The sequence below is a fragment of the Anoplophora glabripennis genome, unplaced genomic scaffold (assembly GCF_000390285.2).
Source record: "Anoplophora glabripennis isolate ALB-LARVAE unplaced genomic scaffold, Agla_2.0 scaffold336, whole genome shotgun sequence".
Classification (NCBI taxonomy): Eukaryota; Metazoa; Arthropoda; class Insecta; order Coleoptera; family Cerambycidae; genus Anoplophora; species Anoplophora glabripennis.
The window spans coordinates 526,575-540,867 of record NW_019417416.1 but is presented as its reverse complement, the minus strand read 5'-3'; the positions used below and the strand labels follow the sequence as shown (position 1 = coordinate 540,867).

Genomic DNA, 14,293 nt, shown 5'->3' with positions numbered 1-14,293 from the left:
GACTTGTAAACATTTATGAAGGCTCTGTAGTTCCCAGAGGAGCTAGATGAAATTTGTACTAATTTGCAGCTGATAAATGATTATACTACTATATATGTAGGTGTCTATTATTGAACTATATTCTTAAAATTCGAGAAAATATACAAATTCTGAAAGAATCATATAAAAAGAATTAACGAAGTGTCAAAGTGAAAGCATTCTGATTTACCGTCACATCCAAAATACTCATTTTATCATTTACATATTTTGTCGCACTACATCCTATATATAAAAAATAATCACTGATTCATATTTTTTTCATTACTAAGCATTACTCTAGGCATGACGCACTAAAAATTCACACTGTATATAGAAGATATCAGATCCAGGTTGGTTAATCAATTCATCGATGGTTAATTGAAAATTTATGAAGGTATGTACCTATCTGTTTGTTTTATTTGTTTTAGAGTTTTTTAAAGCATTTAATTTGAAAGATTCCCTATTATAATGATCTGCGATGAACTTCACATTCTGATGATTTGAGGTAGGTACTCACGACGAGACCATTTTGCATAATACATATACAGTGTGTCTCACGATAGTCTCCCGTAGAGGTTAAACTTTTTTGCAAAATGAGAAAATGTCATAATTTACTGCTTATTCTTAAACTTTTAAAATTTTATTACTTTCTTCGTTTGATATATAGGGTGTTCAGTACTTATATATAAAATTATAAGACACACAAAATTATAATATCGGTGATCGATAGTAAACAATATCCAATTGGTTTAAAAAAAATTGTACAGAAACAGAGATTTCTTAGAAAATCTGTTTTTGGGGGAAAAGTCTAAGAGTGCTTTAAAATGTTTATCGGCAGAAAAGAAATATACATACTCTCAATTTTTTTTTGTTCTCTACAACATAGTGAGGTTTCATTGAAATCGGTCACTGACACTTCGATAACTTCCCTTGTAAGTTTGTACAAATTGTGAACTATGTAAAAAGTATTGGGAAAACAATACCATTTCTTTATAGGCGAGCGGTTCACCCCTAAAAAAAAGCATGAACCGACTAAATTTTTAAAACAAAAACCTACAGCATGAAACTTTTTTTATTTTATAGTGTATTTTCTGATAATTTACATATTTCAATTATATTTTTCGGCGTGGTCAGTCAATTGTTATAGGTAAACAAAAAAGTAGTAAAAAAAATTACTATTATTGGATAAATTATTGTATAGGATAATTATTTTATTTTTATTTTACGAAAATATTAAGAGCAATAAAAGTATCTATATTAATTTCTTTCTTATTTAATTTTTAAATAATATGTTTTTCGTTATTTTCGACAAGTTCTTGAGTTGAAATAAGCGTTTCATCATCAATTAGGATGAAACATTCTGACATTCATCTGAGCACGCACAGCCTGCATAGCATTCCAGGTTCGATGAAAGTTACAATTTTTCGTAGAACATTTTCCACTACATGAACAAAAATATGTTTATCATTATTTTCTTTAAAACTGTTTTTTTTACTCGCTTTAGACCTTCAATAAAATAATTGACCTATATCAACAAAGTATATCTTAAAGTAAAAGATCTGCCGATTATTATGCTTTTTTAGAATTAAACTTTGTTCAGTAGTTTTTGAGAAAAAAAATCGGGAAATTTGTTGATTTCGTCACTTTTTTCACATTAAATTGTAAATATCTCGGAAACGAAACATTTATCGAATTTTTGTCAAAGAACAAAAACCATTTTGTTTATATCAATTGACTATCATTTAGAAGCATCTTTTTAGGGGTGAACCGCTCGCCTACTAATAAGTAGGATTTCAGATTTCCAAATAATTCTCCAAAACATTCATAATCTAATAATTTAACAGAAAGAAACAATAAAATTTTATGACTTTCTAGAAGTTCCTGTACGAAATCAATCGATTTTAAGTAATTATCATTTTTTAAGCAATTTCTGGTAACTACGAGAATCACAAGTGTGACTAAGCCACGTTAACTGATATTAAATGATTTATTCTACTTTTGCGAAGCAATAAAACTTTATATTTACGACTTTCGCGTAATTTATATCTTTTAATGGCGTTTTTCGATATTTAAAAAAAATAGCATACGCTGCTTGCAGAAAATTTGAAATTTATCTAAAAATTGGCCACCCTGTATAACATTTTTAGCTTACGAACAGAAAATTTTATAATATTTTCTCTAATTTACTTTCATTCCTCGGAACACAATCGTGGGTAGACACTATACTTACGGGAAACAGCCATGGCAATATTACATAATAATATGGTGGACATTTGTTTTCTAAGAAGGGATGAACTTTGTGTCTAAAGAGGTTAATTATTGACTTAGTTAATTGTTGACTGTCAATCTTACTTATACCGTGCCAAAATTAAAAATAATCAGTATCTGGCTGAAACCCTTTTAAAGTATAAAGTGCACGAGATGATTTACTTCACATTTACTACTGGGTGTCAATTAAAAAACAAACCAAAATAATAGTCGATAATTCTGTTAAATATCTGTATCTAAATCTGCATATCAAATTATCCCCTAAATTATTATTTATATATACCTATTATTGATTAGTAACTAGAACTAAATATTTATCATATTTCATGTTTATCTACTTCCGTAGATATACTACCAAAGTAGATAAACATTTACAGGTAAACTATGGAAAATGACATGAATTTTGATAACGAAAATAGAAATGGAAACAAACATTTATTTGTCTCAGTGTGACATTCTACGCAAAAATAAATTTATCAAAAATTAATTTATCTAGAATCTAGATCCTCCTTTCATATAGCCAATGTGACTAAAGCATTGTCTTTTGTTGTTCATACTAATTTCAATTATTTTCTTCAATGTTCGGCTATTTTGCAGATGTCGTTAGCTCTGATCTCTCTGTGTCACATTTTAAGACAGAACGTTTTGAGATTAGAAAAACACAATTTATTATTAAAATCAACTAATTTGTATCCCTAAATGTTGCTTAGTCACGTATTATCAAACTCACATTTTTGAGAAGTTGTAAATAATAATGTTGCTTTTAAAGGATAAAACAGCTTTCCGTTTATAATTAAGGCTTCATTCAATTTATTTGAGCTTATTTTAATATATTTTATTGCAATACTTATTTATTTCCACCCTGTATACAAAAATGGGAAAAATTAAATCGGTGACGTCTAACATTATACTATGAAGTTTGTTTTACCACCCCACACATGATGATGCAAAACTAACATATTTGTGTCACAAAATTGAAAACTTTGTTTTTGGATTGATATTTCAATTTCAATTAGTATACCAAAATGTCTTTGGAAGGTCAAAAGTAAGGATTACATGGATAAAAATAAGAAAAAACAGGCTTGGGTACTAGCGGCTTTTAAGTTTCCAAAACTTCGATCAGTAGCTAGAAATCTTAATGTCGACAGCGTGTGGACTAACGGCTTTGTTCTTCTTGTTTTTATAGTAAATCTAGTAATTCAATATACGATTGTGTACTCATCCATACGCAAATAATATCTCTAGTACTCCGACTTTTTCTTTTTCTTGCTACTACAACACTGGCAATTAAACAAAAGCTATTTGAATTGTACGGCGTGATCAAATTTTCATTGTTGCTTCCGTGCAAGCATCCGTGAGTTACGTGTGTACTCAGGTTTAGATTTACACTTTTTATTTTTTTGTTTTGATATTTTAGGAATGCTCAATAAAACCTACATAATAGCTTCAGAAGTCCTGAGAAAAAATTCAAAAATATTTTAACTTTTATGTATATTTATCAAATATTGTGTTTTAAGGACTCTTAACGACTAAAACTGAATTATTAACTTGACATTTCAACCGAAATTTTAGACCTTACTATTAAAACGAATGGCCAAACACATTTTAAAACGGCCGGGGTCCGTTTTCCTCGAAGTTATCTGAAATAATACCCCACATCGAATGTAATTTTTTCCCCTTGGATAACATCGTTTATGTCCACAGCTCTGCGCCGTATAGTAGGTAGATTTCGACATAATCAAGCGTGGCTAGGCGCCTTTGTGAGCGTGCCGCCCTGTAATTAGCTATACAGGTGCTGGAGGTCCCTTAGGCTCAGCATCTATTATTATATTCTCGATTTTTTTCCTTTGGTACCCGCCCTAAGCTCTCTTCGAGCTCTTCTAAGAACCGGAGACTGGCTGCGATGACGGTTTGGAGATCGACCAAGCAATCCGGCCTTTATCTTTGTTTGTTTGGATACGCAGTAGGTATACAGGAAATAGGTACACAACTTATTTGCAAATGGGCAATAGATAATTTATTAATTAAACGAACATGACTTATTATTCTTGCCATACCAATAAATCAACTTAAATTTTAATCGACATTCTACGTTCTAAAACGGGTTTTACATGTAATAATTTTTCACGAAATTAAAAAGTTAGGAAAGAAATTGTGTAATAATTCGCATATTTGTCGGACTTTTTACAAACCTATGAAGATTAATGCAATTGGTTTTCAATATATTCATAAATGACGTAGTTATTGAGTTACATGTCGAGTGTCTTTTATATGCTGATGATGCGAAGATCTACAAAATAATTAATTACTTAAATTTCTGTAAATTTCCTTAAACAGTCTAAATACATGGTGTGCCCTCAACAAATTACAGTTAAATGCAAACAAGCGCAATTTTGTTATTGCTAGGTCACAATATTCGTGATCCTGAAACAATTTTTAATATTAGGTTATCTTCAACGGAACTTAATCATAACATTATATAGAGATTAAAAAAAATAGTACCATATTGACTTAACTTTAGACTATCTTTGATACACTATTTTATGCACCTTTACCTCGAATAGGTATTAAAAAGTATTCAGATAGATAGTTTCAATACTCTCCGAAATCACGATGTTTTTATAAACTTAGTCTTAGTTTAATCGGTCGATAGCCGCACGGTTTAAGGCGTCAGTACCTCGGTCAGTACTTAAATCGATGTGTGCTATCTGGCCGGGTTTCGAATCCCGCGGCCGGTAGACTGTAGATTAGCTATGCCTGTACGGAGGTTTGGCACCCTCTGTGCAGGTATGGTAGGGTGGAAAAATGTTGGCTTGGGACAATGTGAGAGATTGACACCGGTTGGCATTTGACCGCCCCTCTAATTAATGAGGTTTTCCAGGTTTCCCTCATTCCTGCACTGTTTATGTAATTTTTTATTACGCACTTTTATTATTATAAGTTTAATTTATTTTTTAATGTAATCAATTAACTTCCTCCATGTAATTGGTTGTAACTAGGGTAATATGTTTGTAAATAAATAAATCAATAGCAGCAATAGCCAAAAAAACTCAGTGAAGTAGAAATTTTGGGTTTCCGTTGTGAGTACTATCCGGTACATTCGCAACTGGTTAACATATTTGTGCACATAATTTTTGCCTTTAATTAATTGAATCATTATTTCTTCAATCTAGGTACCTACAATATCGTCAGACAAAATTAATGTTTTATTTATTTTTTTAATCTCCACACCCTGTATAGTCTTTCCGAAGTCAGTTGCACATGTAAAAAAATGCCTGACAATAAAATTTAATGGCTTTCATAGGCGTCTGTAAAAAAGTTTTCTGCGAAAGGTAAAAATTATAAGTTATATATAATGTGTAGAAAATTTCTATATGTTCATTTGGCTAATAACATATTTTAAATATTTATGTCCTCAAACAATTTTATTATATTGGTGGTAAATTTCGTTTTGTTCCGTTTTAAAAGGTCTCCAAAATGCCATTTTGTAATAATATTATTTCTCTCTTACGCAATTGTAATATCAATGATTAATAGAAGGTGTTTATAAAAAAATAAAATTACCTGAATCACACAAAATTTCGCATTGCTGCACTGCAGTGCTGGGCAATTTGTCAACACTTGTCAAGAGTTGAGATTTATTGCCCAGTGGCCCAATGCAGCTGTGTCAGATTTCATTTGCCCGCGCTCGCATTCTTCAACTGGGCGTATACACCTCCACGTTTAGTTCGACCAGACCTGTACATATATGGGTATGGCTAAATAAATATGGGAACAAGTTTTTCAAATATTTCAATGCCGAGTTGATGCGTCAGCGACCGAACCTTGTACATACTGTCAATGTCTTGATTCTTCAATTGATATCGGAAATACTATACTAGTGGTTTGTAAATACTTGGCTTCATTTAGACTTTCTGGGATTAGAATGATTTAAGAAATACACCCTCAAGTTATACAGGATGTAAATAATATATTTTTTTGTAAAATTAACGGTTTCTGAGCAAAGAAATGATTTAAAATCAATTACACGGCATGATTGGCATAGGGTAGAAATTTTGCCATTTTGTAATGGCAACTTAATTGTTATAATTAATTCAATAATTTTATTAAGTAAACACAACTTTTGTACCCTTGTTTTGTCAGAGGTTAGGAGATGCCCTATCTGCTAGAGAGCGGAGGGAAATGCGTTATTAATCACGAGCTGTGCTTCGTCTATGCAGTATATGCTCTAAAAAGAGTCATCCTCAATGTGCTATACAGGGTGGGCTGTTAATATTCGCCATGTAAAAAACGTTAAGATAAAACTTGGAAGAGAGAGAAGCAAATCATAAAATTCTGCGTATGGTGATATAGTCGGTTTTGAAATGTTGTCAATTTAAGAAAAATAGAATTTGTTAAAATTTTTAATAACTTTCTCCTAGTTCAGTCCCCTAGAACAGTGAGACGTTGTATACCCATCACTGGCAAACGAAAATGAAGTTTATTGCCTGGATGAATCCATTAAAATTTGCAGGTAAATCATAATAGGAAATTTTTAGCTATTACCTACTTATACGGTTTATAAATTTACAATATGCAATATAATCAATAAAATCTTAAGTGTAATTAAATTTTAAATGGACACATGATACTTACTGATCTCTCCATATACAGATAATATTCTCCAGGCGTTTATCTATAACGAAATTTATTATGTAATTAAATATCACTGATAATATACAGGGTGATCCATGAGTTGTAAATCAAACTTCAGTAGGTGATACATCATTAGAAAATAAGCGGAAGTTGTCATATCAGCTTAAGTTGACATGATAATAAGATAGTCTATGACCCGTCTATGATATACAGGGTACAAAAACGGCGTTAAAAGTTGTACATTAAAAAGCTATTAGTGTTTGTTAAACATTATGTACATATAATAATTATTATATTTATATAGAAACATTGGATTAAAATATGCGTAACAAACATAAAATACGGGTAGGTACTACTACGTGCAAAATGGAAACAAAACTTTTCGCGCAGGCTTATACTAATTACTATTCATGTATTATATCAGTTTCAGCTAAACTTATTTACCCTACGGGTAAGGAGAATTTGTTTAGCGACACACCAAATAAAAATAATAAAATACTTAATATAGGTAATGCTTTATCAACATATACGAGGTCTGTTCAGAAAATAACCGAACTTCATTTTTTAAGTTTTTTATTAATTTTATTCATTATTGTTTCTTGTCTTCTTCAAAGTACTTCCCTCCCCTATTTATACACTTTTCCCAGCGGTGTTTCCATTTCGCGAAGCAGTCTTGGATAGTTTCATTTAAAATGGACTTTAAAGTCTGTGACGAATTTGCTTTGATGTCATCAATAGTCTGAAAACGGCGCCGATTTTAATTTACGAAATAAGAAAAAATCGCAAGGAGCCAGGTCTGGCGAGTAAGGAGGGTGAGGGAGGACAAAATCTGATTTTTGACCCAAAACTGAATGGTACAAGAAGCATGAGTTGTCATAACTCTGGACTCTTTTGCGGATCTTTTCACGTATCCTTTGTAAAATCTGTGTAAGGTTTGCTTTACGTATTTCAAAAAAATAAACAAGCACCATACCTACATACGTGATAAGCACGGTCCTGCAAAACTATTGGTCGAAACGAATCGGTGATTGCCTTTCGATCAGTTTCGACCAATAATTTTGCAGTTACGTGTACTTCGTTGGAATATGTAAAGTGGACGTAGTATAGACTTTAATATTACTTTTAAATATACAGGATAATGTATAAATATGGAGCCTCACAAAATAAATTAATTTATCTTAATGGAACAGAGCGTATTGTTAAATATACGAATCCCTGACTAAATGTTCTACATTGCGGTACTCCCAAGATTTGTGTAAATTTTGTAAGACACCTTAGTAGAGGTTATAGTAATTATAGTTATTTACTGAATAACAAAAATATTTGACGGCGCCGGCGTGATAAGACAACGGTTAGCTCAAAGTTCATACATATACATATTATTATTTTATTGCTTGATTTTTGTTGTTCATTTTGAAAAATTTTGCTTTTTATCGTTTTATTTTCTTCACTTATTAGTTTCCTTCAACTTTTATTGAGGATGTTCTGTATTTAAGCTCATTAGAAGTCATTTTATCAGTTGTAGAGATATAGTCAGTTTTCTCAGAAAGTTTTATTTTCGTTTCATGGCTGTGGAAACAAATGTGTACAGCCTGATTTTTATACACTGTTCTTTCGACCACCCTGTCTATTTAAAAAGAAAATAATTTTCGAGATAATTGTCTAAGTTCTTGAACTCTATATTTCAGTAGTTAATAACATAACCCTATACATATTATAGGGTAGGCTGTAGGTGCTCTGTTTAAGTACAGGGTGATCGACAAAGTGGTCAATGTTATTTTCCTGAAAACTACTGAACATGATTTAAATTAAATTAAATTATTATTTTTTCCTATTTAGCGTTGTTTTCGGGATATTAACGGTTGAAAATCACTTTTTTAAAATTATTTGCTTTGATACCTATATGAAAAACTGATTGAGTTATATTAATCGAACTTTTTTCTTCAAAACGAATATACGTATAGTTATTTTGTAGAATTAAACACATTTATGTGATTTATACAAAATTTTTAGTAACTGTAAAAATGTTTGCAAATTGTTACATAAATTTGGTTCATCCTGCAAACAACTCTGAATAAGATCATTATGGAGAAAAAAGTTCGAAGAAAGACACCCCTAACTACGCCCAAGCATTTTATGCATTTCAAGGACGCGAATTTTAGGTGATTTTCAAACGTCGATATCTAACATCTAACCAAATTTTTTACAGCTACTGAAAATATACTTAACATTGTTCTCAGAATTTAATTATTTTCATTATACATACAGGGTGTCCGAAAATTTCACCGAAAACGTTTGACTGCATATTCACTACTATAAATAAATACGATCTACGAAAAAAAAATTAAATAAAAATTTTTTAGTTTTTGAGTTACAAGTCTTCAAAGTTGTTTAATTAATAACTTCATAACCCTTTTACCGATCGCGTTAAAATTTGGAACAATTATTTGGACTATTATGGCGTATTGTTTCTTAAAACTTTAGTCAAATCGATATACTAGGTGATAGTTTTCTCCGGATACCTATCCCTTTTAGCGGTCAAAACTTTTACAGTGGTCGTCTTTTTTAAAATGGGCAGCAACATTGAAAAGGTCGTTTTATTTAAAAAAAAATATTGTCTCTTGAGAAAATCGCCTAGAGCCTAGAGGAAGCCATTATTGAGAAAAATCGCATTATTTGCAGGTCTGCATGTTTCGGTTTGCGTAGCAGTGTCACGAATTTAAAACTGTGAGTTAAGTAGACGATGAAAACAAGATGTTGATTGCTGTGGCTATCAAGTAATGTCATTATTGTCGTGTTTCTTTAGGATTCTCATCACTCCACACACGCAAATTATGAAAACTGTTTTGATACACTGCGGACACTTCATAATTTGCATGTGTGGGGTGATGAGAATCCTAAAGAAACACGACAATAATGACGTTACCTGATAGCCACAGCAATCAACATCTTATTTTCATCGCCTACCGAACTCAGTTTTAAATCCGTGACACTGCTACGCAAACCGAAACATGCAGACCTGCAAATAATGCAATTTTTCTCAAGAGACAATATTATTTTTAAAATAAAACGACCTTTTCAATGTTTCTTCCCGTTTTAAAAAAATACGACTACTGTATAAGTTTTGACCCCTAAGAGGGAGAGGTAACCGGAGAAAACTAACATCCAGTATATCGATTTGACTAAAACTTTAAGAAATAATATGCCATAATGGTCCAAATAAATGTCCCAAATTTTAACGCGATCGGCAAAAGTTATTAATTAAATTAGTTTTGTTTTTGACAGCTTTGAAGGCCTGTAACTCAAAAACCAAAAAGTTTTTATTTAACTTTTTTTCGTAGATCGTATTTATTTATCGTCGTGAATAGGCAGTCAAACTTTGTCGGTGAAATTTGCGGACACACTGTATACAGGGTGAGTCAAAATTCACTCCCCAGCGGCCGGATATATTCTAAAATAAAAAATAAAACAAAAATGTAGAATACTAAAATCTCGAAAGCGGAGCCGTTTTCGGAAAATTTTGTAGAGAAAAATTCAAATTTACAATTTTTTTTGTTTAATATTAACACCATTAAAATCCACCATTTAAATCCATACAAAATAAGAAATAGCAAGAACGAAGATCCTTCTGGCTTTGGCTAACCTTCAAAACAATTACCATTTTCGTTAATACACTTCTGCAATCTGTGGTAGAAACTCCTGGCAACGGAACAGAAATTAGCTTCATTTATTTCCGCTACTGCTTCATGAATCCTGCCTACAGGCACAGTAAAATAAACTTTTCTTTTATGTATCCCCATAACCAAAAGTCTATCGGAATCAAGTCAGGAGACCGAGGTGGCCATGGTGTTGGTCCACCCCGTCCAATTCATTTATTAGGTTCAAAATATGTCGTACTTGTAATGTGGCATGTGCGGGCGCACCTTCATGCTGAAACCACATAGTTGCACGTTGTTGTAGAGGAATATCTTCTATCAAACCTGGAAAAATGTTCTCGCAAAAATTACTGTAATTTTCATCATTCAGTATTCTTGGCAAAAAATATGGACCTATGATCCTTTTCCCGTAAATAACTATCCAAACATTTACAGACCAATGTCTTTGCTGAGTCCGTTGACGTTATTCATGAGGATTCTCATAATGCCAATAATGAAGGTTGTGGTCATTGAAAACTCCTTGTTTTTGTCCGGCCAACTTGATTAGTCTGTCGAAATTTGCGCATTTATTGAACTAAAACTAATAATTTATTTGAAAACGGCTCCGCTTTCGAAATTTTAGTATTCTACATTTTTGTTTTATTTTTTATTTTAGAATATATATCCGGCCGCTGGGGAGTGAATTTTGACTCACCCTGTAGGTACTTAGGTACCTAAATAGAAAAAAATCTTACAACTAATGGTTATTTCTAGCGGCGTCAAAATAGGTATGTTACTGAAAAAAAATATCAGGGCGCCACCAAGCTACGCCAATGTTAACGTATTACAAAAAAATCCCCACATTTGAGTCGGCCACTAAAGAAAACACCGTTTTCAAAACGTAATATCTTCAGTCGTTTCCAAGAAAAACGTATTTCCCAAAATAACTCAGTCATCAACTGAAAATAGGTTTTTGTAGTTATAATGAAAAATCCATTATTTTTTATAGGTTCCTGCCTTGGTTAATTAATAGATAAAGGCATTTTATTACTTTCATAATATTCCTGATAGATAACAGGTCAAAAATTTTGTTTGTTTTTCTTAATAATTTTTCAGACCTACTACCATTTATTATAGATTCTGTTGCGCTGAAACCAAATTTGAAGAGTGACAACCAAGGTAGAAGTGATAAAAACTTGGCACGATCCTTACGAAGGGTTAAAACCCTTTCAAAGGTTTTCCGCATGCGTATTTTGGCACTAGTTAGGTCAGGTTAGACTGTTCTTAAAAAACACTACACGCTTGAGATTTTTCAATAGAATTGAGTAGTTGCCGTTTTGGTCGTTGGAAGGGCCTTTTTTTGATATCGGATTTATGTTGAGCGCCCAAAAATACATAGAAAACACATTACACTTCTTTTTTCAATACAACTGTGTTTTTGCCTTTTTTCCCTAAAAAGGGCCAAGTTTGGACATCAGATTTATGTCCAGCACCCAAAATACATACGAAATCAGTCATCTAGGTTAAAATCGGGATAGAGTGGGTATTATTCATATTTATCAAAGAACCAAAGGTAGGTAGTATCGAATCGAGGTAACTGCATATACAATATAGAACAGTCTTATCCCTGCGATTACAAAAAATCTAAACGATGAAAATTTTTTTACTCTTCAATTTTGGTTTCAGCCTGTGGTTTCAGCCCATCAAAATCTACAAGAAATTTTTTTATCGGCCTGCGTAATTTACCACTTGACCTGTAACTTTTAACTTAAAATAGCACAGTATTAGCACATATTACTAACTATGTGGTATCAGTATGAACTATTTAAGTAGTTGGAATGGCAACCGCTTATGCTCATTTATTTAGCATCACAAATAGGTATAATGACTTGTAGTACGAATTACTTTTTAAAACCATCATCAATTACCGATTGAAACGATAACATACAGGCTATCAAAAGAAAATTGGTGTAACAACTTTGACAGTTGAGAAAATTGGTGAAAATAAGAAAAATATTCAAAAGAAAGAAAAGGGCTTACCTATTATCTACTTTAATATTTTTGATTTCTACTTTCAATGTGCAATTCTAAATTAATAAGCATGATTCCTTTAAATCATTAGATTAGGTATTTTACTGCGCTAAGTAGTACAGAAAAATATTTTTGTATTAGAAATAACTTAAGATGAGATTTAATAAAAATGTAAAATATATTAAAATTATATTTTGTTAGCAGTTGCTCCAAAATTTGTCGTTATCAGATACAAATAAAAAATAATAATCTGTCTTTAGGCAGTAATCCGAGTATTTATAAGTTTCATTCAGTGTGCGGCAATTCGCTCCTCACAACTGAAATACGACCCTTGCAGTCAGATTTATGTCGACTGCGCTATTATTATGGCTAATAATATGAAAACGGATCCTTTGAGGGGCTGTCCCTGATGTAAATACTCAAATATCAGAACGAGGGTTGTAATGTTTATGACGTTACAATCGAATGAGATAGGGGTTGAATTAAATCGAAGGGATTGCAAACAGTCCTTAACAAACACATCTCAACTCAAAAGCCGGCAAGTTAAAACGAAATAGATAATGCGCGAATATTACATTCCGTATAAATTGTAAATTATATACCTAGAAAGGAACTTGTAAATTAAAAATATAATGAAAAATTGATGTAGCTTCAATTGCAAAGAACGATGTTGAAAATGTCCTCTATAAACAAAACGTAACTTAGATAATATAAAATATTGTTTTTTATCTACATGTGACAACGAATATAAAGTATTATTTTGTATCTCGGAAGCTTAAGTATTGTAAATATCTATATATTATTTATAAAGACGCATTATCAACGACCAATACCTATTATTATATACGGTATACAATATTTGTTAAGTTTACCATTTTCTAGTTTTATATATTTAGGCAATGGTTCTTTCATTTCAATATTTCAAATATTTATATCTTGTAAATCATCTGTGTATTATTCTAATACAAAAATCTTTAAATCAAAGTAGTTATGCATTTCCGCTACGAAAATATACAATATGCTAAAAATAATTTAACAGTTTATAATAACCGACTTCAAAGTGAAACGTTTCTCTTGATTTTTTCATTTGTTAAGATAAAGTAAAAATGTTTGAAGGGAAAATAAACAAAGTGTAAAACGCATGTTTGCCCCGATCATATAGGCTAGGATTGTCGCACAAATAAACAAAAAGGCAATAAAACGGGAAAAACAAGTAATATAAAGATAACAAACTAAATTACAGATAATTACCGCAACATCGGCGTCCTTTTGATTTCCGTGGCCCATAAAATTCGGCATCAGCGTCGAATTATATCCCAAATTCTGGCACAGAGCTGTACTTATTTTTTCACATCTTAAACTGTCCGAAAGTTTCACCGAAATAATTAAAAACAAGAAGAATAACACGAAAACCGCGTTCTTCCAGCTCTTCATCGCGAAATAATTTACCGAAGAAATGCAGAAAATGAGAAATTTTATGAATTAAATGGACGTATTAACGTAATTAACAAATATAAATATATATTTTCTTCTGCGAATCACACAATAATTCATATTTAATTAATTGTACTTCCTCTAATAGTCAATATCTTCGATTGCGGCACAGAAAACGACTGAAAACCGACCACGTTTTGTTATTTCGTGCCTGTAGGTCCACAGCACTCTACGTTACGGGTATAAACGAGAGAAGGTCGCTGAACAAATGA

General features: G+C 31.7%; 1 protein-coding gene across 1 annotated transcript in view; it reads right to left on the bottom strand.

Annotated features, from left to right (window-relative positions):
* Positions 1-14,293, bottom strand: part of LOC108910262 (frizzled-4) — a 40,628-nt gene extending 26,335 nt beyond the window's left edge. The window contains exon 1 of the mRNA XM_018714814.2: positions 13,839-14,293. Coding sequence (XP_018570330.1) covers positions 13,839-14,021 — 183 coding nt within the window. The 5' untranslated portion in view covers positions 14,022-14,293. The remainder of the gene's footprint in view (positions 1-13,838) is intronic.